Source organism: Juglans regia, chromosome 14 (genome assembly GCF_001411555.2).
Source record: "Juglans regia cultivar Chandler chromosome 14, Walnut 2.0, whole genome shotgun sequence".
NCBI classification, from domain to species: Eukaryota; Viridiplantae; Streptophyta; class Magnoliopsida; order Fagales; family Juglandaceae; genus Juglans; species Juglans regia.
In genome coordinates, this window is record NC_049914.1 from 1953377 (window position 1) to 1976782 (window position 23406).

The following is a 23406-nucleotide window of genomic DNA, read 5'->3' on the forward strand; positions in this document are numbered from 1 at the left end:
AAATCTTACACATACAGTCAGTGATAAAGCTCTTTCTAATGACACACAGCAACCAGGTGGTCCCCAGCTGACAAAGATTCAAATTTCAAAAACTTCAAAACGCTTCCGTTCCCATAAAAAGCTGCGAGCCCACCAATCCTAACGGTGCGCCCTGTGACAAGAAAAAAAATTTCAGCTGTGTGTCCCTGTTTCTGTTTCTCTCTTGGTCTCTCTGCGTCCAATTCAAGTCAATTACTTTCCTTTCTGCTTCTTGGGTGTAGTACTGGAATTATTGGGTTTCTACCTATACTCGACCTTCTCGATTTCGTTGCACTTTCTGTGATAGATGACGACCATGGAGAGCTTGATCGGTTTGGTTAACAGGATCCAGAGGGCCTGCACCATGCTCGGTGACTATGGTGGCGGAGACAACAACGCTTTCTCTTCTCTCTGGGAGGCTCTTCCCTCCGTTGCCGTCGTCGGTGGCCAGGTCCTCTTCTCCGCCCCTCTTCTTTTTTTTTTTTTTTTTTTTTTGTCCCTAACTACTCATGCTGATTCTTTTTCCAATAAAACAAAAACACATTGGTTTTCATTTTAAATTTCAAAAGAGAGACAAGGAGAGTATTTTCTTCTAGAGAAAATTTAGGAGAGATTTTGTACACAGACAAAGTGATGTTTCTTGAGAAACCAAGAAAAAAGTGCGCTTTTGTCTCCTAGATAGAAATGAGTTTTATAATGAAGGATGAGTATTTCTTCGGTTGAATTTGGCCTGATTTAGTTTCTTGTTTGAAATGAGAGCAGAGTTCCGGAAAATCCTCGGTATTGGAGAGCATTGTCGGGCGTGATTTTCTTCCAAGAGGATCAGGTGAACCTTTTGGTTTCACTTCGGTTGGAATTTTGAAAGCTTTTTTTGTCTACCTCATTTTTGCTTAGACAACTGTAATCATTTGTGGAGTTTGAATTTGGATTATTGCAGGGATAGTCACGAGGCGGCCATTGGTCTTGCAGCTTCATAAGACAGAGGATGGGTCGCAGGAGTACGCAGAGTTCCTTCACCTCGCCAGGAGGAAATTCACTGATTTTTGTATGTATAGCTTCTCGTCTTAGTTGGTTACCTGTATTGCATATCGCGCTCTGTCAACAAAATCACCAACTTCTTTCTGTAGTTTCTCCACATAAGCTACAAAAGGTTAATCCACCAAGTTATTTCTGTTTCTGACACTTCACATAGTTTTCAATTTTATGTTTAAAAGAAATGAGGAAGTATGATATTACTTTCTGAAATATAGTAGAGATGATTTATAGGGATCCAGGATTGTCATGGATCACAACTATATTCCAAATTTTGTGAGGTGATAATCGGTATGGAAAATTATATACACCACACAACCATCTCACTTTCATCCCACTATGTAAGATGTGGCATATTTATCACCGTTGGATAATAGTATTATCCAACGGTGATAAATATGCCACATCTTACATAGTGGGATGAAAGTGAGATGGTTGTGTGGTGTATAACATTACTCAATTGGTATTAGTACCTCCACGAGATTTAACTAGAAAAATTAACCAATAAGTAACAGTTATCTAGCTGCTATCAAAGATAGCTGTCTAGTTTATCCATTAGTATCCAAAAAGAGGTTGGGCACCAACTTGTTACTGGGATAAAAGCCTTCTCAACCAGTAAACTAGGATATAAGCTAGAATGAACCTGGGAATATGGTTATCTTTGGGGAATATTTTAGACTCTTACCCAACACATAATTTTTAAATACAAAAAGTGAAGTTCCTTTACACCTTTCAGTTGGTTAATCTGGAGGGGAAAAAAAGAGAGAAGGGGACAAATACTCCCCCATCATTAGGTTGTTGAGGTTACCTTAGTAGATCTAGCTTTTGAATAGTTTTCGTAATTTGGTCCAATGGTATGTGACTGACTAGAATAAAATTTTAGGTGGTAATCTTCCATGCGGTTAGAGAGGCCCTCTTTAATGCATTAAGAAAAGATGTTCACAGGGGCCAGAAAGACTCAGTCATGGTAACTTAGACCACCTATGTGCTGGTTGATTTAATCTATTAAGATATATGATTTTTTAAGGATTTCTGGACTTATTCCCCTCATGGTTGCCTATTTAACTTTACTGTTGTCTTTTAATGTTATAACTGGTATTTAGCCCTGATTTTTCTATACAGCCCTGGTTCGCAAGGAAATCCAGGATGAGACTGATAGAATAACTGGGAAGACAAAGCAGATATCTCCTGTTCCTATACATCTGAGTATCTATTCTCCAAATGGTGGGTTTCCAATTTTACTTTGTTGTTGACTTTCTTAAACACCAGTCATTTGGGTACCATGGAGTGTTACCTTCAAAATCCCTATGTTTGTGTGCATGTGTGTACTGTATATTCTTTTTGCAGTTCATTCTAGGTAGTAAGAATAGTCAATGCTTGACATGCTGCTTGCAGAATTTTTTTTGTTCCATTTGGAACACCTTTTCTAATATGACTTTCTTTTGATCATATGCTCAGTTTTAAAGATATTTTAAACTGAACATAAGTGATAATGTGACATTAACCTTTTCCTCTAACGCTTCAAAAAACAATGCAATATGTACCAATGTATTTACATCTCCTCATGTGCATTGTACCAATGTATTTACATCTTCACATGCATTAGAAACATTGCATGCATTTTACTTAGGAAGAACATTCAGTCTGCTTAAATTAAATGCGGTAGTTTGATTCTTTGAAGTGCCAACTTCACTATTTGACTTCTCTTTGGCTGATTTGATATCGCAAAAAAAAAAAAATCTTTTTTGCAAATTTTCTTTGGCATTGGCATACCACATTTGCTGTGGGTTGTTTTTTGAAAACAAAAGGAAAAAAAGTAAGAAATAGATAGACAAGAAGTTGGTTTCTCTAGGCATCTCAGGCCATGAGAATGAATATTTAACATTAAAGATTTTGAATCGGTTTATTTGCAAGGAATATTTATAATGTCTAAAGATTTTTTTATGAATAAGAAAATTTATAATGTCTAAAAAATTAGTGACAGTAAATTTAAAAAAGTTGTTATTGATGAATCATTTCAATTGATCTATTGAGAATTTTGTGAAATATACCCTAATGTAATTTTGAATTATTTTTACACTATTTCTTCTTTCTGATGTGTTGTCCTTTGTGATTTCATACGGCATGGGAGTTGGAATGTAGAGATCATTCCATTCTCTGTATTGCAATGTTTTTCTTTCTGATGTATTGTACTTTGTGATTTTATATGTCATGGTGTTGGAATAAATAGTTGAGATCATTCCATACTCTCTATTGCAATGTTTCTTTCTATTTTCTGACACTCTCTCTTTCTTTCCCCGATTGGGCAGTGGTCAACTTAACCCTGATTGATCTACCTGGTTTGACAAAAGTTGCTGTTGGTATGTTATGTGCCTAATCACACTTCTGTTTACTGTAATTGTAGTCTACAACTAAGTCTTTCTAATTTTGAACAGAGGGACAACCTGAAAGTATTGTTCAAGATATTGAAAGCATGGTTCGAACTTATGTTGAGAAGGTAATAAGACTTTTTCTTGTTAAAATGGTACATTTTTGCATAATGCATGGTAGAGCATTTCATTTTGGTGAGATCCATGGTATTTCACTGAAATAGTTATTCTACTTTTGATTCTTTTAATTAGCCAAGAGAAGTTTTTGGATCCTTTTTTGTTTGTTTCTAGTTACTGGACCAGTATTACAGTTTCTTTTAAGTGCACATTTTTATGGTTGTGTAAATAGACTGTTCTTTTTTGTTATCTTGCATCTTTTTCCTTTCTTGAATCATGCCTCTTTTCCATCCTCTATCGTCTCCCATTGTTTTGTCCTGTCATATTTGGTTATTCTGTGGCATCTTACATGTTGCATATGTTTTCATCCGAAAATTTTAATGTGACACATTATTTTTGTTGAATTGATGACCATGAACTTTTTGTAGCCTAATTGTATCATTCTAGCAATATCTCCAGCCAATCAAGATATTGCAACGTCAGATGCTATCAAACTTGCTAGGGAAGTCGATCCCACTGGTATACCCTTTTTGCTGCTTTTTGCTGATCTTTTTACTTTTTTTTCTTTGTTTAGCCTTTCCTAATGAGTCCCTGTTTGTTAATTGTACAGGTGATCGGACCTTTGGTGTGTTGACTAAGCTGGATTTGATGGACAAAGGAACTAATGCATTGGATGTAAGATCTGTGTGTGTGTGTGTGGGTGTGTGTCTGAAGGCTCCCATCTTTTAATCGATTCATTAGGATCTGGTCTAGCTCTGCATTTAATTGTTAACATTTTTAATTGAATTTAAGTAGTTGGGGTTAACACGTCATTGAGTAGAATTGCAATCAAAGAATAATAGTTTTTCAGCAGATATTTTTTTCCTCTGTTGACAATTTTACTTGCTTGGCCTTATACATATTTTGTATCCCCTCAGGTTCTTGAAGGAAGATCTTATCGACTTCAACATCCTTGGGTTGGAATTGTGAACCGTTCACAGGCTGACATCAATAAAAATGTTGACATGATAGTTGCAAGGCGCAAGGAACATGAGTACTTTGCAACCAGTCCTGACTATGGGCACTTGGCCAGTAAAATGGGCTCGGAGTATCTTGCAAAACTCCTCTCAAAGGTTTATTTTTGTGTACCTTCATTGAATATTAAGACAATTATTTTCATAGGCTTATCAACAGATGTTGTGATCTTGTTTTTAGCACTTGGAGTCTGTAATCAGGGCTCGTATTCCAAGTATAACATCTTTAATAAACAAAAGCATTGATGAACTTGAGTCAGAGATGGATCATCTTGGTCGACCTATTGCTGTTGATGCTGGGGTAAGTGGCAAGAAGCTGTTGTAATTTTTTTTAACAAGATGCTGCTTTTTCTTACCTAAACCCATATGTGATGGTATAGGCTCAACTGTACACTGTCTTGGAAATGTGTCGTGCATTTGAACGAATTTTTAAGGAGCATTTGGAAGGAGGGTAAGACATTTATTAACTTTTTCTTTATACTTCTGTTAATCATTGATTTTATGGACGTTTGTTTGTTGTAAAAGCAAATTCTGTGAAACCCAAGGTCCCAAAGTGTAACGCCCCAATGGAAGGTTCAAACCACATGGCCTATACTCCAAAAGGACTAGTCAATGATACAATTGGAGCCCTATTAGAACCTTATAAAAAGCAAGAACTTTTCCCTCCCAAGCAATGTGGGATTCCATACACCACCTACCCGATTTTCTCGTCGGGCCTGTCCATTATAGGTTGCACGGCTCAAGTCCCACATTTCTGGTTGAGATAGGCTTTGATATCATTTGTAACGCTCCAATGGAAGACCCAAACCACATGATCTATACTCCAGAAGGAGTAGTCAATGATACAATTGGAGCCCCATTAGAACCTTATAAAGAGCAAGAACTTTTCCTTCCCAAGCAATGTGGGATCCCATACACTACCTACCCTAATCCATATCATATGGAGTATCACACAAAGTCTTGATATTTGTCCTGTCTGACATTGCTAATGGTTGGAGTGGATATAATCATGTGGTTGATCTTGTTGTGTACTCTGAACTCCTTTGAGAGAGATTATAGTGAAATACTTTCGACATTTTCTTCATCCACAGTAAAGGTGCCAAAAGGCTGACCTTTTGTTTGAAACAAGTTTACATGTCAATTGTGGGTGACACCATTCGTGTCTATTGATAATTTTGCTGGTTGCTGGAGCCTTTCACGCATAGCCCAACTATATTGTGATCAATATAGTGATCTGTTTGAGCTTTTCAAATGATTTCTTAACTAGATATTAAATAGATCAAGTATGACAATTCTCAGTCAAATGACATTCCTTTTGTTACATTTTTATCAGCATTGGCTAGGTCTTCTACTGTCTTAATTTTAATTGCATTCTTCTAGTATATTATTTTTATATTGGAATTCTTTTTTCAAGTTTAGGCGGCCTGGAGGTGATCGGATTTATGGAGTTTTTGACAACCAGCTTCCCGCTGCTTTAAGGAAGCTTCCATTTGATAGGCACCTTTCTCCGCATAATGTAAGGAAAGTGGTTTCAGAAGCAGATGGTTATCAGCCACACTTGATTGCCCCTGAGCAAGGTTACCGGCGCCTAATTGATGGGGCACTTAATTATTTTAGAGGCCCAGCTGAAGCTTCTGTGGATGCTGTAAGTTGTCTTGTTATTCACAGTTGTTCATTATCAAGTTTCTGCTGGAGTGCCTCGCCAATTGTTGCAGTAGCGAAATCTAATTTGGAGAATTTTCACATGACTAACCTAGCTACTGTGATGTAGGTTCACTTTGTTTTGAAAGAACTTGTGAGGAAGTCAATAGGAGAAACTCAGGTGAAATTCAGGGAAATGACTGGCAGTTATTTACTTCAATAAGTGCTGATATTCTTTTAATGAGGAGTATTTATATTGATGTTTGTGGTTATATAGGAGTTGAGGCGCTTTCCAACTCTTCAAGCTGAAATAGCTGCTGCTTCTAACGAGGCCCTGGAAAGGTTTCGTGAAGATGGTAGGAAGACAGTTGTTCGATTGGTGGACATGGAATCTTCATATTTGACCGTGGATTTCTTTAGAAGACTCCCCCAAGAAGTGGAGAAAGGAGGAAACCCAGCTGCCTTAACCACAGACCGTTACGCAGAGGGTCACTTTAGGAGAATAGGCTCAAATGTGTCCTCTTATGTGGGCATGGTGTCGGAGACACTTAAGAACACGATTCCTAAGGCTGTGGTTTTCTGTCAAGTTAGGGAGGCCAAACAGTCATTGCTAAATCACTTTTATATACAAATAGGAAAGAAAGAGGTACTCTCTCTCTCTCTCAAGCACACATGTAATCCTATATTCTAACACCCTATGAGGTGTTATATGATATGTTGGTTTGGAGGATCATTGATGCATTATGGTACCCTCTATTTGATGTTCTGAACATTTAATTGGATTGTGATAAAGAATAAGAAAACTTGTTATTAACTCTTTTCATCAATTTTCAAGATGTATCCTGAAGCATTGATAACCTCTGTTACTTGTGTGTATGTATATATAGACACTTCATTGAGTAATTTAAATTGGAAAACCTCTTAACAATTGGGTAACTAATTGTGTTGGCAACTATTTCAGGGTAAGCAGCTTTCACTATTGTTGGATGAAGACCCTGCATTGATGGAGAGGAGGCAACAGTGTGCGAAAAGGCTTGAATTATATAAGGCAGCAAGGGATGAGATTGATTCGGTGTCATGGGCTCGCTGAGATGTATTGTTGTTCGGGGAGGCCTTGTATTATAGTTATCGATACAGAGGTTCAGGTTCTTACTGAATTTGTTTACTTCTTGGATGGCTCAGAGGCCCCCCTCTCGTAATTATTGTATTTCGTCGTGCTATTTTTGCATACTAGTGATGTATTGTAAACCTGATTTATATTTTGCTTCCTTGTGGTAATATATTAGAGTGATGTAGCTTAGTTTCTTTTACTTTTACAGTTTTTTTTTTTCAGTGTATTCTCCCCCCCTTCCCCTCGAATCGTTGAATTGTAGTCTACTAATGACTTGTGGAAATACTACAACTTAGTCCGAAGGCAATGCAGTGGAATATGAATGGAACTGATCATTCTTTGCCTGATTAGGTCGGATATTCAAAGCTGGCTGTCTTCCTTTTCTATGCCATGTTGACTACCGTTGCAGATTTTGAAGTCTGCTGGCGGAAAAATGACGGAAAAGAAAAAGGAATAGAGGTATTTCTCTCCCTTACCCCCATTTGCGGTTTGTCTAAGGGCCAAATTCCAACCTATTCTGAATTTATTTGTTGGTACCAAACCACTTTTGGGCTAAAGTGGTTTCAGAAGTATAGATGAAAAAGGAGTTATTTATTCAAACAAAATAACACAGAACCGATTAATTTGACTGTGATGCACAATCCGCCTAAACGAGTAAACTGAAAATATGGAATGAATACAGAACTGCTGTAAATGCCACTTATTTCACATTGTACAAGTATCTCTTCTGAATTATGAAGACAGGGCATAGTCAAGTTGTTAGTGTCGTTAGTACTTTTTTCTCCAATTCTTCCAATGCTGTCCATTTGGGTCATCAAAATCCTTAAAGTTAAAGAGGCTCCCACTTCCGTCAATGCTTTTTCAGGCATCCTGGCTGCTACCCCAGCTTTCATCCAGAAACAGTCGCCTTCCAAAAGCCAAAACAATATTAGTCACATGTCAATGCCTATCTATATAATGCTGGTTGGAGTATATGAAAGGCAAACAATCCTGGGAGCAAAACCTGAAGCACAAAGGTATGTTTATTTCGCATATCAAGAATTGTCTCAATTTTGAAGTTAACATCACCAACCTTCCATGGTGGTTTGACTCAACCAACACAGTAAAATGCTATCTTAGAAATGATCAGTGCTAGAAATTACACAACTATCCCGACATTATCTCTATTGACATAGCAGTGTTTAAAAATCATTAGATTTTTATCCTTTTGAACAATGATTGGTAAAGGGCTACTAGACACTGCAATGTCAGCATAGGAGGAGGATGCTGTAGTGCAGTTTCTAACATTTTCCTTCATTAATTTACTCGACGAAGAATAGCACACATTGCTTGAACAAATAGCAATAAAGATGCAGAAAAGCCATACCTAGCTTGAATTGTCAATTTACATTGTTAAACATGAGATCATTAATTTTGGTGATGCCAATATCAGATATGGGCTCAATTGGTCGATCATCTCCATCCATTGAAGAAATAAAGCTCGATGGTTCTCTACTGAATTCATCTGCAGAAGGGGGAGCAGCAGGTTAACGTGGACTTGAAAAGAACACGCATTTCCAAAACTAAGAAAAGAAAAATTAAAATAGAAGCAAAGAGGGCTAACACAATTCTATTGTTGCCTTCATAATACTCATATAATAAGAGACAATGGTATTGATTGAAAACAAACGCCAAACTTCCTAAACCTCGAAGAGATCTTCAAATATATTAATGATAATGAAGGCTACTCGAGGCTTACCAAACATCGTGTTTAAGGAAGTTGGGTAAGGAGTCGACATAAAGTTAAGACCAACATAAAATCCCAATGCTAATACGATTGTCATCATAACATAAACTGGCCCTGTCAATGCCCAATACCTGAAAGCAAAAAAAGATAAAGTTGATCTCACAATCTCAAAGTATAAATAAATTCATCCACCAAGCCGATGAAGAGACTATTATGCAAGTAAGAACTTCAAAAATTTTACTTATAGAAAAGAAAATCTTGAATTCAGACTGTTCTCACTCAACATTTTTCAGATGATAGGATTTGTTAAAGTCCAAATTCACCAGATGTCACCAAGTTTCCCAAATCATTTTTGTTTCTTGTTAGAGCTTCTGAAAAATTACAGAGCCATTCCAGCACTATTGTTTTCACTTCCAAATCTGATCAAAAAATTCAAGTATGATTGAGCAGACCATACACAACTAAGCTCTACTGATTTAAGGTTTCCTCAACGGGGAAAGGTGCATATAAGATTTTCTATGCTAAGAAAACATAGCACAGAAACCAATCTTAAATATACCTGCTAGGATAGTAGAAGATTCCGATGTAATGTAGCCAAGCCTCTGGAACATATGCCCATGCCAAGAAAATAACTGCCCCCAGCAATAGAGTTGTATGAGATTCCACAGCAATGGACAGGAAAATAAATAAATAAAACAACCAGTAAGCCGGCATTAAGATTTTTGATAGAGAAAAGAACAATGCAGTGACTGCATGCAGTCTTTGCAGTAAGATTAGACTTTTATATATATAGAAAAGAACAATGCAGCTGTCATAGTGTGTTTCCGGTAATAAATATGTATTTCCCGTTTGTAAGCATGACAACAAGGTCAAGCCAATTTCAGAAATAACATCAGATTCATTGATTGAGAACATTTTTAAGTATCTCAGAAACATTTTAGCACGAAATGCCCTAACCGAGCCTGGTAATTGTAACAAACCAAGAAAAGCCCAAACCCGTCCCCCGTCCGTCTCCCGACTCAGTCACACAAAACAGAAGCATTTGCACAAGGTATGGAAATTATATGTTAATGGACAATTTTTGCCAAATGACCAAAAAGAATTACTGAATCAACTTGTTACAAGATAAGAATGAGGCTCAGTAAATTAACATTGGAAAGTCGTTGTAAAGGTGCGATAACCAGAGCAAATAGAATAACTGGGCGTCTCAAGTCAACCAAGTCAAAACATAAAGTAAAAGCATGATATATGAAGTGAACCTGTAGCCACAACGGTAGTTATGGAACCTACGAATCCATAAACTTCTGATGGCTTCGGACCATGTTTGCCAGACACTCCAAATCCAGGAGCCTTCTCATCCGCATCCAGAGAGGAAACAGTTGCCCTCCTCTTCTTTGACAGACTGTGAATTCTTCTAGGACTACTTACAGAATGAGGATCTTCCATTGCTTGCAAGTTTAAGAACCTAGCAGTCCAGCACACTTGAGGCGCACCTTAAATTATTCACCGGAAGCAAAGACACACAGATGCTGTGGAGACCAGAAACAACGCTCGGAGGGAGAGCGGAGAGAACTGTACTATGAATCGGCCAAGGGTTGTGTAACACACCTAATAGATTGTGTTTGGATAACTAGAAAGTATAAGAGAAAATGGTCAAATTCGAGGATGACCTAACCTCCAAAAGAAAGGTAAAAGAGAGTAAGAAAACAAATTCATTAATGATTTTCGATATCCTCCTAAGAGTCTCTTGACTCAGTACATATACTAATTGAGAAATGATACTTGCAGTCGTAAGCGTGCAGTCGCCGTGCAGTCGTTTTGAAAAAAGTGAATAAATAAGGGACCCACCTGAAAAGAAATTAATTTTTTAATAGTGGACCCCACTCTTTTTCAAAGCGACTGTACGGCGTTTGCGCATTCCACGATTGTATGTAGCATTACTCATACTAATTATCCCTCGCATGGACCTCGGCTAAAGAAAAGCATTAAAATGACAATGGTAATAAAAAGGTATTAAATGGCCTAAGCCCATTAGCCAGCTACAACTAAAGTCTAAATTGATATAGCCCCAACCCAACAAGTAATTAAAATAACCCAATCACGTAGTGGCCCATTGCCATACAATCGGATCTCCCTTTATACTATAGATTTGTAACAATTCCTTCCCCTTCAAAGCATCTTGTTCACAAGGTGTGGTACCGTTGCCCGCAATTATCCCACCACCTGGGTCAAAAACAAGGATTTTCTTTGTACTCACAGCCACTTGATGTTTCATAATACTAACATCATCAAGGGTATTCTTGTATATACTAGTTACATTATACAATGCATCTTGCACCTTTGAAAATTCTCCTGAAATATGCACCACGTATCATTTTCTGACACACACTTTGGCACATGTTCACCTCCCATTATTCGTATGCCAGCACTTGTAACCTTCCACATCTCCAAATTTATTGCACCTCCTTTTCCTAACAAATAATCAACTTGGTTTGAGGAGACTACAAGCCGCACAATAGCAAGTGACCCCTTAGTTGAAACGGAATATTTCCCCTTCTCAATACCTGCCTCTATAGATCTAGAAAAAACAAGAACCACCGCCTTTTGTGCTGGTGAGTATCGGGAATCAGGATTCTCTAATGTAGTAATGGTAACTAATCGTTCATCACACTCGGCTATAGAAGTTCCAATACTTATATTAGCACCTGTCTCATTTTGAAGAGCCCTGATAATGGCACCCCCTTTTCCAATCACGCCTCCAACCCTATCAGTGGAACAAAGCAACTTAAAAATAACATCTTGCAGCTGTGGTTTTGTTGGCAAAGCAAAAGCCCTCTCGACCTCTATTGACACCAGATGAACTCCTGAAGCATAATTCATAGAGATGTATGGTATACTATGTGGCCCTGACGATGGGAGACGCGTTACCGAGAGGAAGGAGAGAGCGAGGAGGGTTCGCTTCCTCCGCGTGGACGCCAATACTAATCACAACAAAATTTTGCGTTGACTGCCGGGTTTTGTTAAAGTGAAAGAAAAGATTCCGAAAAGTTGTAATAATTTTATAAGTCAAGTTAAGAAGAGTTGCGAAAATATCAAAAATTTTAAATTATATTTTAATATTTTATTTTATTTCGTATAATTATTATAATTATTTTAAATTTTTATATAAAATATAATAAATAATTTAATTTTTTTAATTTCAAAATAAAAATTATAATTTAATAATAGTTTATTTAATTTTAACTCTCAGTCAAACCAAATAAAAATATTCTCCAAAATTAAAGAGACAAGTCGATATAAGCCACAGTTAACAACCCTCCTGTGTGTCCCTTTTCCTGTTCCCTCCATGTAGATTGGTTCCGAAAAGTGGAGTCCATCAAGGATCAGGACCATTTGAGCCCCGATTCCACATTGCAATTTTTCGGTATCCAAACCAATTTATTACAACTATGTTTATGAATAATTTTATTCAAAGTCTTTTATATCACACATATTATTTAATTTAAAAGATAAATTTTACATTTTAAATTTTATACGTTATTTAAATTATGTATAATGTAAAGACTTTTCAATAACATTACTCTTTACCGTAATTAATAGTCGAATAATAAAACTAAACTATTTTCCGTCCACCCCCCGCCCAAAAAGCGTCTTATAAAGGATCTAGGAAGCCAACCCACTCATATTTTATTATAATAATAATATTTGGACTTCCACGATTAAGGTCAGCTACCGAGTTTGGATATACAAAATATTTTATTTTATTTTATTATTTTTTTATATAAAAATATAATAAATAATTTAATTTTTTTAAATTTTAAAATAAAATTTATATTAAAAAATATATTTTAATAATATTTTATTTAATTTTTAACAAAATACCTCATGTCATCTAACATGTATCGTTTATCCAAACCCACACTTAGGAACCACTCAAAGTCTCAAGGAAACTGAAAGGAAGTTGGTTAGGCCGTTACAATTACGCTAACTTCTCATTACTTAAATTCCTATTTTTCTTATAAACAATTATTTTCATTTAAATAATATTAAATATTATAAGATGCAAATAAAATTCTAAAAAAAATAAAAAATTTAATTCCACCGCCGCTGATCAAAACACCTCGGAGAATAATGTCATGAGATTTTCCATTGAAAATCTGAGTAATTAATTAATTTATTATTTACTTGTAAGCATCTCTATTTAAGCGTGCTGCGCGGAGTCTTCTTTTGCATCCCCCGCTCTCCTCTCCTCTCCCACTACCTATCAGATCTCTCTTTCTCCTTCTCCATCTCGTTCTCTCTCTAAAGGTAAGCTATCGTGTGTCTTTCTTTCGTTTTGATCTGTTTAAACTCTGCAACATTCAGTTAATTCGAGCGCTTACTTTTGGTTGAGTTTCTGATCTTGTTTTTCCATAATGATTTTGAGTTTTCTGCCTTGATCTTCGATTTATATCCAGTTTTGTTTACGAGAAAACATGGGGAAAATAATGGAACTCTAAAAGTTTTCAAGATGTATGCTTTGTTGGCTTCTAGGTTGCTAAAAAATAGAGCATTCCGGTTTACCAATGCTGGATCTGTGGAGGTTTTGAATGAGTGCTGGTTTCTAATGAAACGATCTGGTCTCTTATAACTTGGAAGATCGGGATTATTCAGGAATCATGTGGATAAAATTTCTTCTTACTATTTGGATATGCTCTTTTTGGCAGAGAATAACAATGAAGCCCGCTAATATCTGATAATCTCTTAATTGGAACTCGTTTCTCAACGTTAAATATACCTTGGTTTTATAGATCTGAGACACACAATATTAGTTTTATCTGCTTGTGTGCTTTAAAGTTTAAACTCTTGCATTTGGATTGGATGTTGAATGGAAGCTTAGTAGCTCCACTACAACTAATATGACACTCAAGGATTCCTGTCCTATGAATTCTCTAATTGCCAGAGGCACTGTTATGGAATTTTGAAAAAATCATTATTAAACACATCCCCTCTGGATTAATAGGGTCCAAAACATTAAGGACCTCTCCCCATATATTAGCTAAAAATAATTTTGTTGTAAATTGAACAAGCAGTGAGATATTTGTGGCTGGCTATTTGTTTATTTAAATGCAAGTTTTATCATAATTTGAAAATTCAAAAACACGCATGTATGCACTAACATGCATGATACTTTTATAGGCATATGCAGGAGTAAGCGTTTGTATTGGTGTATGCATACATTCATGAATTATGGAAAAGAAGAGAGAATTTGTCATTGATTGTGTCCTGTACAACTGTAATATAGCGAATCAAAATAGATATATTTAATTTGTTGTTTTTGTTTATGTGATTGTAACTTTGGTTTTATGCAGATAATATATTCAAAAACAATTTAGTTGGTTTTCATGGAAACTGTTCTTGAAGCTGCAACCAAGGTATATATAGATTTTGTAAATTCTGGTAGTTATGGGGGTTTCTTTTGGAATTTGGGTTAACCAATGCTAATAGCATCTGTGAAGTTTGACCTTCGTGTTCCTACAACCGATTAGAGTTTTCTAAATTGAGGAAATGGTGATCAATTAGTGTGCTTAGTCTCATGGATGCGGGAACATGGCTTCTCTTATGAGTCAATTTTTTTTCCTGATGTGGGGATATATCTTGTTTTGATGATATCGCATAACAAGTTTATTTGACTGCAGGAAGCTAATGGGACTGTAGCTGAGAAGAAGCCTACAGTTGTTTTTGTTTTAGGTTGGCCCCTTGCTCGAAATGTTTAATTATTGATCTTTCCTACATTTAATTGTACTCTATATGCTTCTGCATGCATCATATTCAAAGAAGAATATCAAAGTTTAATTAATCTGTACCTGAACAAACCCAGGAAGTGCCATATGATCTGGAGTTTGTTGTATTTGTATATTTATGTCTATGAATGTAGTTGTTTAAATATAAAGGTAAAGGATCAAAGGCATCCACAGCCACCCAGGGCAGGGTTTTAGTTCCTCTCAAATGATGTGCTAGCTGTAATATTTCAATAAGTTTCTTATTCTATCTTATTTGTTTATTCTGTCTATGTGCTAGTGTTACAATTATCTCAGCCAGTCGTCTTCCTTCCATTTCTTCAGCAGAATTCTTGTAGACCTTCCTAAGTTGATTTCTTGATTCTTTTGATTTGCCAGGTGGCCCAGGCAGTGGAAAAGGTACCCAATGTGCAAATATTGTTCAACACTTTGGTTATACTCATCTCAGTGCTGGTGATCTTCTCCGAGCAGAAATCAAATCTGGTTCTGAAAATGGGTACAATTTATATGAATTACTATCTCTTTTTTTTTTTTTTGGAAGTTATCAAATATGATATTAAAAAGCACAAAAGGTGTTGTCCAAGTACACAGGAGGCATCCAAGAGGAACTCCTAATTAGAAATAGAACAAAAGAGAACTATTTTAAACTATAAAGAAAGATAAAGCCACCTTTACAGCGAGCATCAATCTAGGCTTGTGGTTTTACAATGTGATATCTTTACCTTTAAAACTTGCATACTATTGAGAATCATAGTCTGGAAATGATCTATTACTTTCACACAGCTGCCTTACCCAGTAGGACTTGTGGTTGGGAAGGGGCTCTCCATATAAATCCACTCCATTATCATCCCCATTTCTAGAAAATGATCTATTCAGTGACACGTTTGTCCTGTGGGTTTGCCCACATGCTTTATTGGATTCAATAAGCCCTTTGTGTTGCACTTGGACTTTATTTTTGCATGCTTGTTCTTGCACTGCTCCAAATATCTTTTTAATTTTGTCATCGTTTTTTGCTTGTTTTCATATTATTCTGCTTAGTATTCTGATGTGGATGCTGGATGTTTTTTAATGTAATATATTTTTTCTGTACACCTTAGTAGTTAATACATCTTATGATTTACAGCACCATGATTCAGAACATGATTAAAGAAGGAAAGATTGTTCCCTCAGAGGTAACCATTAAGCTTCTCCAACGAGCAATGGCAGAAAGTGGTAATGACAAATTTCTTATTGATGGTTTTCCTCGTAATGAGGAAAATCGAGCAGCATTTGAGGATGTTGTAAGTCATTTTCTTTTACAGTTTGATCCTTCTTATTTTCTCTGTCTGTTTGGGTAGCTCTCTCTAAATAGATCATGTAATTGATATTTAACGAAGCTATTTTTTCATTATGACTTCTTTTTAAGTGCTGTTATATGTGATGATTATGCAGACAAAAATTGAGCCAGCTTTTGTCCTGTTTTTTGATTGCTCTGAAGAAGAGATGGAGAGGCGACTTTTGAGTAGGAACCAGGTTAGACAATTGTGCTCTCTCTAAGTTTATAATATCCTTCATCTGTTTAATTCTATCTTTCCTATGTTTTTTTCTTAGTCTTAGTTATGCATATTTTTTTTCTGTTCTTATCCCTTTTTTCTGGGTAATGAAGGGAAGGGAAGACGATAACATTGAAACAATTAGGAAGCGGTTTAAGGTTTTCTTGGAGTCTAGTCTCCCTGTGATTGAGCATTATAACTCGAGGGAAAAAGTTCGGAAGGTAGTCTTTTATTGTTGTTCTGACTTCGATATTTTTAATTTTTGGATGAATTTTTATGAGCATTTATCCCGATACACATTTTGTGCCTTTATCCACAGATTGATGCTGCAAGCCCAGTTGAAGAGGTTTTTGAGTCCGTTAAAGTTGTTTTTACCTCAAAAGATGAGAAGGTACACCATAGTCATGCTTGGTTTAATAAACAGATCCTGTTTCAGGTTGACTTTTTTCTTATTGATATTGTGTGGCGTTTGCAGGCCGTTTGAGTACTGATTCACATGGAATCTCATACTATATCTAGTGAGGTAAACTGAACTTCTAAGAATTCTATACATTTGTATATGAAAAATGTCATGCTGTAAAAATTCCATGGTCACCTCAAAGGTTGAACTTGGTTCATTTTGTGCCTTGTTGACTTCGTAAGAATTTGGGATCTGCCACTGAAATTAGAAGTTGATTATAGTTTTGAAGGCTATTTTTTTATAATCTATGATAAAGAATACGCATTAAGCATCAACTCCAATTATGGTTTTCTTCTTCTAGGTAGGTCAGGATTGAAAAGGCTTCGAATCTGGACTCAAATCAAGATTTTTTTCCCTCTTCCTTGTCTTTTTTTATTTCCATTGTTCTGTGAGCTAGAGTAGATTCAGCAGTGGGTTCAATTTTAAGTAGCTTCACCTTTTTAAATCTTGTGAAGAGGATGACGAAAACTTTGGGCAAAATAAATTTCTAGTTCTTCAATTGAGTTTTAACACAATGTGGGGACATATATATATGCTTAGGGACCTGACATATGAAGCCATACACGCATACACATAGGTCCAAACTTGAACATTTTAATATGAATTTAATGCAACCGAATGTGCAGCTGCTGCTGATTGCTTACAAAATCGAAATTCTTCTTTCAGGTACCGTATTATTGACTATGAATGATTGTACTCTGAAGGATGAGATACATCTCCCATTTGTTACTTATTATAGAAGGTTGTAGTTTATGCTATTGGGTATATACCTCCATATTTCTTCTACCATGACTGTATCTTAATAATAAGTTCAATAGTAATTGTAATAGCAGTAAAGGCTCCCTTCTTGAGTGTCCAACCATGATTTCCTCTCTTCACCCCTGGTTGGATCATGCATGTAAAGGAGTAGAGTTTATAAAGAGTTGAAGAGTCCGATTATCATTTTCTCTCTTCACCCTTGCTAAGAATTCTTCATCAACAGCTTGATTTTGGTTAGAATTATTGGAGTTGATTCCACGAGGAGAATTTTCATCCAAGTTTGTTGCCAAGCAATGGCGCCAAGTAACACTGAGTATTTAAACAAACCACACAGCTGCTATTATTTATCCTTTGGGGAAAAAAAAAAGATGGACAAACTACCATAAGAGACGTCAAAAGTGTTATTCGTTTGGTATGGATGGACAAGGAAACGGACATTTCCTTAAATGCATCAGTACGTTACACATTTGGGGGGATGATATCTCAACTTAAAACATGTTCTAGGCCATCAGAAACTTCAAGAAAATGACTTCTAAGAAAGATGCAATCTGGCGGAGATCATAACTCATGATAAAGTGAACCACTGCAGTTTCCTTAAAATATTGATAGGGATTTCTTTTTCATTTTAGTAATGTTAGATACACTTTTAGAGTATCAAAATTTATGCATTCCCTTTTAAAAAATAGGATCTACTATTAACAAATAATTTTTTTCATAGATCTTAGATTTTCATACTCATTTTCAAAATGATTGACTATAAATATCATTTCTATTTTTTAATTAGATAATCTATTGTGAATGTCTTCTACCGCTTATCACAACAATTCCTTGCATACAGCCAGCGAAGTGTTTCTTTGGATATGCCATTATCAAGAATGATGCAAAAAAGTACACACGGATCTGCGTGTTGTGGACCATTCAGCTTTCATTCCAAAACAACATGCCGTTCGTTGTCTCAAGAATTTCAACAAACACCAAAGCCACATCACTCATAATCTTCTTCTCGGCATCCAATCCTGCATAATAGCAGCTCCCCCTTCTAAATTCAACACAAACTATTGTCTATGAAAAATGATAAACACAATATTTTTCACATCATATTTCATAATCATGTTTTAAAAGGAGTATTATTGTAAAATATCATATAAAAATAACACTCCTTTATTGTGTATTGTAAAATCTTACATCATGTATTGTAAAAAGTGTTGTGTATCATTACTCGGTTTTGTCGGCAAGATCCATTCGGCTACTACAAAAGCTTAAGAACTATTTTAAAAGGGGAAAAGGTTCAAGCTTTCTTCTCTGCTATCAAGGAGATTTGCTCGTTAAAATAACTGGTTGATTTTTGACTTGAAAGGTTTTCAGTTCATGCGCATACAACACGTAACACCACAAACAAATATATGAGAACTCGGTTTTCCATTCTAGCAAAACCTCAACTTAGCACAACTCACTACTATTAAGAAATGGTTCTGTTGGGTATTGTGGAGCCTGGTTTAGTCTACTCAAGCGGAGCATTCAGGCGCTCGAGTAGAGATACTATACAAAGAGTTTGCGCGTGATCTGCTCGACAGGGAGCTTGAGCAGATGCGATACAGAGAGTTCGCTCGACACTCGCTTGACATGGCGCTTAAGCGGAGTTCAGACAGAGAGTTCACTCGTGAGCTGTTCAACACATGGCTCGAGCAAATGGCCAGTAGACGGGTTCGCTCGATGCGCGCTCGACATGCCGGTTGAGCGAACATCACTTTATTTGAGAAATTAGGGTTTTCACCATGTACCCTATATATATATATGTATTTTTGTGTTACTGTGGCTGTACGAAAGTGCACAGTAGTCACCTCATACATTGTACTTGTGATTCCTCAAGAAATAAAAAATCATTTGCAGCTCCGTGGACGTAGGCAACTTGCCGAACCAAGTAAATCTTGTGTCGTGTGATTGTTTGATTGTTCTTTTCACGTTTCCTTTCAATTTTTGTCATCGTTTTTCACAACAATTGGTATCAAGAGCCAAAGTTCGGGTCTGAGGAAAAACGATGGCTGGAGAAGAAGTGCATGTTTCTGGGATTGAGAAGTTCGATAGCACAGATTATGGATACTGGAGGATGCAGATAGAGAACTACCTCTATAGGAAGAGACTTCACCTTCCATTGTTGGGGAAGAAGCCGGACAATATGGAAGATGCTGATTGGACCCAGTTGGATTGACAGGTTCTGGAGGTTATTTGGCCTTGTCAAGATCTATTGCACACAACGTCATCAAGAAGAAGACGACTGCAGATCTCATGGCGACTTTGTTAGGTATGTATGAAAAGCCGTCAACGAATAACAAGGTACACTTAATGAAGCAGTTTAATTTGAAGATGGCAGAAGGTATGTATGTTGCACAACATTTGAATGCTTTTAATACTATCACAAATCAATTGTCCTCTATTGAAATTGAGTTTGATGATGAGATATGTGCATTGATACCGTTGGCTTCACTGCCAAATAGTTGGAAAACCATGAGAATGGTTGTCAGTAATTTTGCTGGGAAAACTAAACTGAAATATGATGATATTCGTGATTTGATTTTGGTTGAGGAGATGTGCAGGAGGGATTCAGGCAAGACCTCGGATTCGAGTTCAGCACTGAATGTTGATTCTCGGGGGAGATCACAAGACATAAACTCAAATAGAGGCAGATCAAAATCAAAGAACAGGCGCAATAGCAAGTCAAGGCCTAGGTAGTAGACAACTTACTGGAATTGTAGCAAAGCTGGTCATATAAAAAAGAACTGTAAAAATTCGAACAAGACGGAGAATGATAGTGCTAATGTGGTTACTGAAGGAGTACATGATGCACTACTATTCGCAGTTCATAGTCCAATTGTTAACTAAATACTAGATTCAGGGGCTTCCTTCCATACATTTTTCCATTGAGAGATAATGCAGAACTATCTTGCTAGTAATTTTGGAAATGTGTACCTGACTGATGGAGAGGCATTGAACGTGATGAGAATGAGAGACATTGACATTGCTCTCCCGAACAAGAGTAAGTGGACCTTACAAAAGGTCAGACACATTCCTGAGTTGAAGAAAAACCTCATCTCTGTGGGGTTGCTTGATGATTGTAGTCATTCAGTAGTGTTATCAGATAGCACCTGGAAGGTTACTAAAGAGGCATTGGTACTAGTTCGGGGTAAGAAAACTGAAACTCTGTATATGAAGACTGGTTTGCATAATACTATTGCTACTACCGTTGCAAAAAGTACCATAGATTTGTGACACTGTAGGTTTGGCCATATGAGTCAGAAGGGCATGAAAGAACTACTGTCTAAAGGCAAGCTACCAGAACTGAAGTTAGTTGATCTCAGTATGTGTAAGAGTTGTATATTGGGGAAGCAGAAAAATGTCAGTTTCTTGAAAAGTGGCAGAACACTAAAAACAAGAAAACTAGATCTTGTGCACACAGACGTGTGGGGACCTTATCCAATGTCATCTCTTGGAGGTTCTCGATACTATGTCACATTCATTGACGACCACAATAGGAATGTATGAGTTTATTTTTTGAAGAATAAATCTGATGTATTTAATGTGTTAAAAAACTAGAAAGCCTTGGTTAAGACATAGCCATACTTAAAACTGAAATGCTTAAGGTCTGACAATGGTGGTGAGTATATTGATAGAGGGTTCAAGGATTACTGTGCAGCTCACGGTATCAGAATGGAGAAAACCATTCCTGGGACACCACAGCAAAATGGTGTTGTTGAACGTATGAACATAACCTTTATTGAGCGTGCTAGAAGCATAAGACTGCATGCTAGTTTACCACCTACATTTTGGGCAGACGCAGTTAGCACTACTATCTACCTGATAAACAGAGGGTCATCAGTTTCGTTAGATTGTGGACTGCCTGAGGAAGCTTGGAGCAGGAAAGAGGTCAAATTTTCTCATCTTAAAACTTTTGGTTGTCTTTCTTATGTTTATGTTGATTCTGATGCTCATAGTAAACTTGAGGCTAAATCAAAGAAATGTTATTTCATTGGTTATGGAGAAAAGGCATTTGACTATCGATTCTGGAATGAGCAGGGTCAGAAGATCATAAGAAGTAAGAATGTAATATTTAATTAGAAGATTATGTACAAGGATAAGTTTAGTATAGTTGCTGAAATAGTTCCTTGGGAGTCTGAGTTTGTGAGACCAGAGGTCACAATGCAGTGCAGAGATGTGAGTGACAGAGAGAGTGGGCCCAGTGCACCCATTTCTATTATTTCGCAGTCATATCCAAAGCCTTCCACACTTGTAGTTGCAGTTCGTAGGTCAGTTAGGACTATTCGTCTCCCTCAGCGTTTCTCACCTAATTTGAATTACATTCTATTGACAGATGGTGGAGAGTTATGAGGAAACTTTGCAAGATGAAAATTCAAGCAAGTGAGAGCTGACCATAGAAGATGAGATGACTTCCTTGTTAGAGAATCAGATATGGGAGTTGACAGAACTTCCATCAAGGAAGAAGGCGTTGCATAACAAGTGGGTGTATCGAGTAAAGACTGAGCATGATGGCAGTTAGGGGTGGGCAGCGGGGCCCCGTCCCCCGCCCCCGCATGGGCAGGCGGGCTAACCCGCACTGCCCATGCAGGGGCGAGGGGCGGATTGACCCCAGCAGGGCCCCGCCCCGCACTCCTCCCATTTTTAATGTAAAAATTTATAATTTATAATATTTATATAAGTAATATATATAAATATATTGTATATAAACATATACAATTTGTTAAAAACTTGAATTTAACTTCAAGTTAATGGATTACCTTGGCTCCTATATAATGATTGGTCTAGAAGGCCAAGACAATCCAAAATATAACTCTAATGAGTTTGAATTTTTTTTAATGTATAAATTTCAATTTATACTTTAAATTATATTATAATTTGAGTCTAAAAATATTTTTAGACTAAAAAAAATTTTTTTAGACAATGGGTTGAACGGGGGGCAGGTAGGATGCAGTTTCTACCCCACCTCCCGGTAGTGGGGCGGGGGGCGGGGAGGAGGTGCCCCCGCCCCGCACCATGCGGGTAGCACCCCTAATGGCAGTAAGAGGTACAAGGTTAGACTTGTTGTAAAAGGTTTTCAACAAAAAATGGTATTGATTACTCTGAGATCTTTTCTCCTGTAGTGAAGATCACAACCATCAGGTTAGTATTGACAATGGTTGACACTGAAGATCTGTATCTTGAGCTGTTAGTTGTGAAGACAATTTTTCTTCATGGAGACCTTGAAGAAAACATCTAGATGCATCAACCTGAGGGGTTTGTAATACAGGAAAATGAGAGTTCAGTTTGTAGACTGAAGAATAGCTTGTATGGCTTAAAGCAAGCTCTTAGACAGTGGTACAATAAGTTTGACAGTTTTATGTGCTTACTATTCGATTATTACTTTCCATTGTTGTCTCGTGTAAATGGCCCTTACACAAACTAGACATCCAAAATGCCCTCCTACAAGGTGACTAGGAAGAAGCAGTGTACATGCATCAGCCTCTTGGTTTTGTCAATCCCAATTTTCTGATGTACATTTGCAAATTGAAAAAGACCATCTATGGCCTTAAACAAGGCTCTCGGGCCTTGTTCTCCTAGCTAAGTTCTCAACTTATTTCTCTTGAATTTTCAGAATCTACGTCTGACTCTTCTCTATTTATTTTTAAACAAGCTGGTCATGTTGTCTTTGTTTTAGTCTATGTTAATGATATAATTGTTACTGACTCACATACTTTGTTAATTTCGAATTTTATCACAACCATGAGTAATCATTTTCCTGTTAAGGACCTTGGTCATCTACATTTTTTTCTTGGTATAGATGTTATTCGAGATAGTC

The 23406-nt window shown here is 36.7% G+C and overlaps 3 protein-coding genes across 3 annotated transcripts; 2 read left to right on the plus strand and 1 right to left on the minus strand.

Moving 5' to 3' along the window:
• Positions 1–36: 36 nt before the first annotated feature.
• LOC109008032 (dynamin-related protein 1E-like) lies at positions 37–7500 on the plus strand. Its single transcript, XM_018987969.2, has 15 exons — positions 37–469; positions 781–844; positions 956–1063; positions 2173–2274; positions 3360–3410; positions 3486–3547; positions 3965–4055; positions 4147–4211; positions 4454–4648; positions 4731–4850; positions 4930–5000; positions 5969–6194; positions 6321–6371; positions 6468–6836; positions 7152–7500. Exons 1-15 carry the CDS (start codon positions 326–328, stop codon positions 7278–7280), a joined length of 1848 nt encoding a protein of 615 aa, XP_018843514.1. The 5' UTR covers positions 37–325; the 3' UTR covers positions 7281–7500.
• A 476-nt stretch (positions 7501–7976) lies between these two features.
• On the minus strand, positions 7977–10788 carry LOC109008034 (phosphatidylinositol N-acetylglucosaminyltransferase subunit P-like). The gene is made up of 5 exons (XM_018987971.2): positions 10287–10788; positions 9587–9659; positions 9040–9158; positions 8668–8805; positions 7977–8208 (listed from the first exon to the last, which is right to left on the minus strand). The coding sequence occupies exons 1-4, from the start codon at positions 10471–10473 to the stop codon at positions 8681–8683; spliced, it is 504 nt and encodes a 167-aa protein (XP_018843516.1). The 5' UTR covers positions 10474–10788; the 3' UTR covers positions 7977–8208; positions 8668–8680.
• Positions 10789–13228: 2440 nt separating this feature from the next.
• On the plus strand, positions 13229–17780 carry LOC109008033 (UMP-CMP kinase 3-like). Its single transcript, XM_018987970.2, has 10 exons — positions 13229–13335; positions 14379–14441; positions 14706–14757; positions 15186–15303; positions 15931–16087; positions 16239–16319; positions 16453–16560; positions 16659–16730; positions 16815–16862; positions 17466–17780. Exons 2-9 carry the CDS (start codon positions 14412–14414, stop codon positions 16821–16823), a joined length of 627 nt encoding a protein of 208 aa, XP_018843515.1. The 5' UTR covers positions 13229–13335; positions 14379–14411; the 3' UTR covers positions 16824–16862; positions 17466–17780.
• Positions 17781–23406: the final 5626 nt, after the last annotated feature.

What these genes read in the sequence shown, in the direction of transcription:
- LOC109008032 (XM_018987969.2), top strand. Translation starts at nt 326, where the DNA reads ATGACGACCATGGAGAGCTTGATCGGTTTGGTTAACAGGATCCAGAGG. An exon ending in TTGCCGTCGTCGGTGGCCAG is followed by an intron (nt 470 to 780) that starts GTCCTCTTCTCC and finishes AAATGAGAGCAG; the next exon opens with AGTTCCGGAAAATCCTCGGT. An exon ending in TAGGGAAGTCGATCCCACTG is followed by an intron (nt 4,056 to 4,146) that starts GTATACCCTTTT and finishes TTAATTGTACAG; the next exon opens with GTGATCGGACCTTTGGTGTG.
- LOC109008034 (XM_018987971.2), bottom strand. Translation starts at nt 10,473, where the DNA reads ATGGAAGATCCTCATTCTGTAAGTAGTCCTAGAAGAATTCACAGTCTG. An exon ending in AACTACCGTTGTGGCTACAG is followed by an intron (nt 9,660 to 10,286) that starts GTTCACTTCATA and finishes TGCTGGGGGCAG; the next exon opens with TTATTTTCTTGGCATGGGCA. An exon ending in TTCCTTAAACACGATGTTTG is followed by an intron (nt 8,806 to 9,039) that starts GTAAGCCTCGAG and finishes CCCCTTCTGCAG; the next exon opens with ATGAATTCAGTAGAGAACCA.
- LOC109008033 (XM_018987970.2), top strand. Translation starts at nt 14,412, where the DNA reads ATGGAAACTGTTCTTGAAGCTGCAACCAAG. An exon ending in GACTTTTGAGTAGGAACCAG is followed by an intron (nt 16,320 to 16,452) that starts GTTAGACAATTG and finishes TGGGTAATGAAG; the next exon opens with GGAAGGGAAGACGATAACAT. An exon ending in CGAGGGAAAAAGTTCGGAAG is followed by an intron (nt 16,561 to 16,658) that starts GTAGTCTTTTAT and finishes CTTTATCCACAG; the next exon opens with ATTGATGCTGCAAGCCCAGT.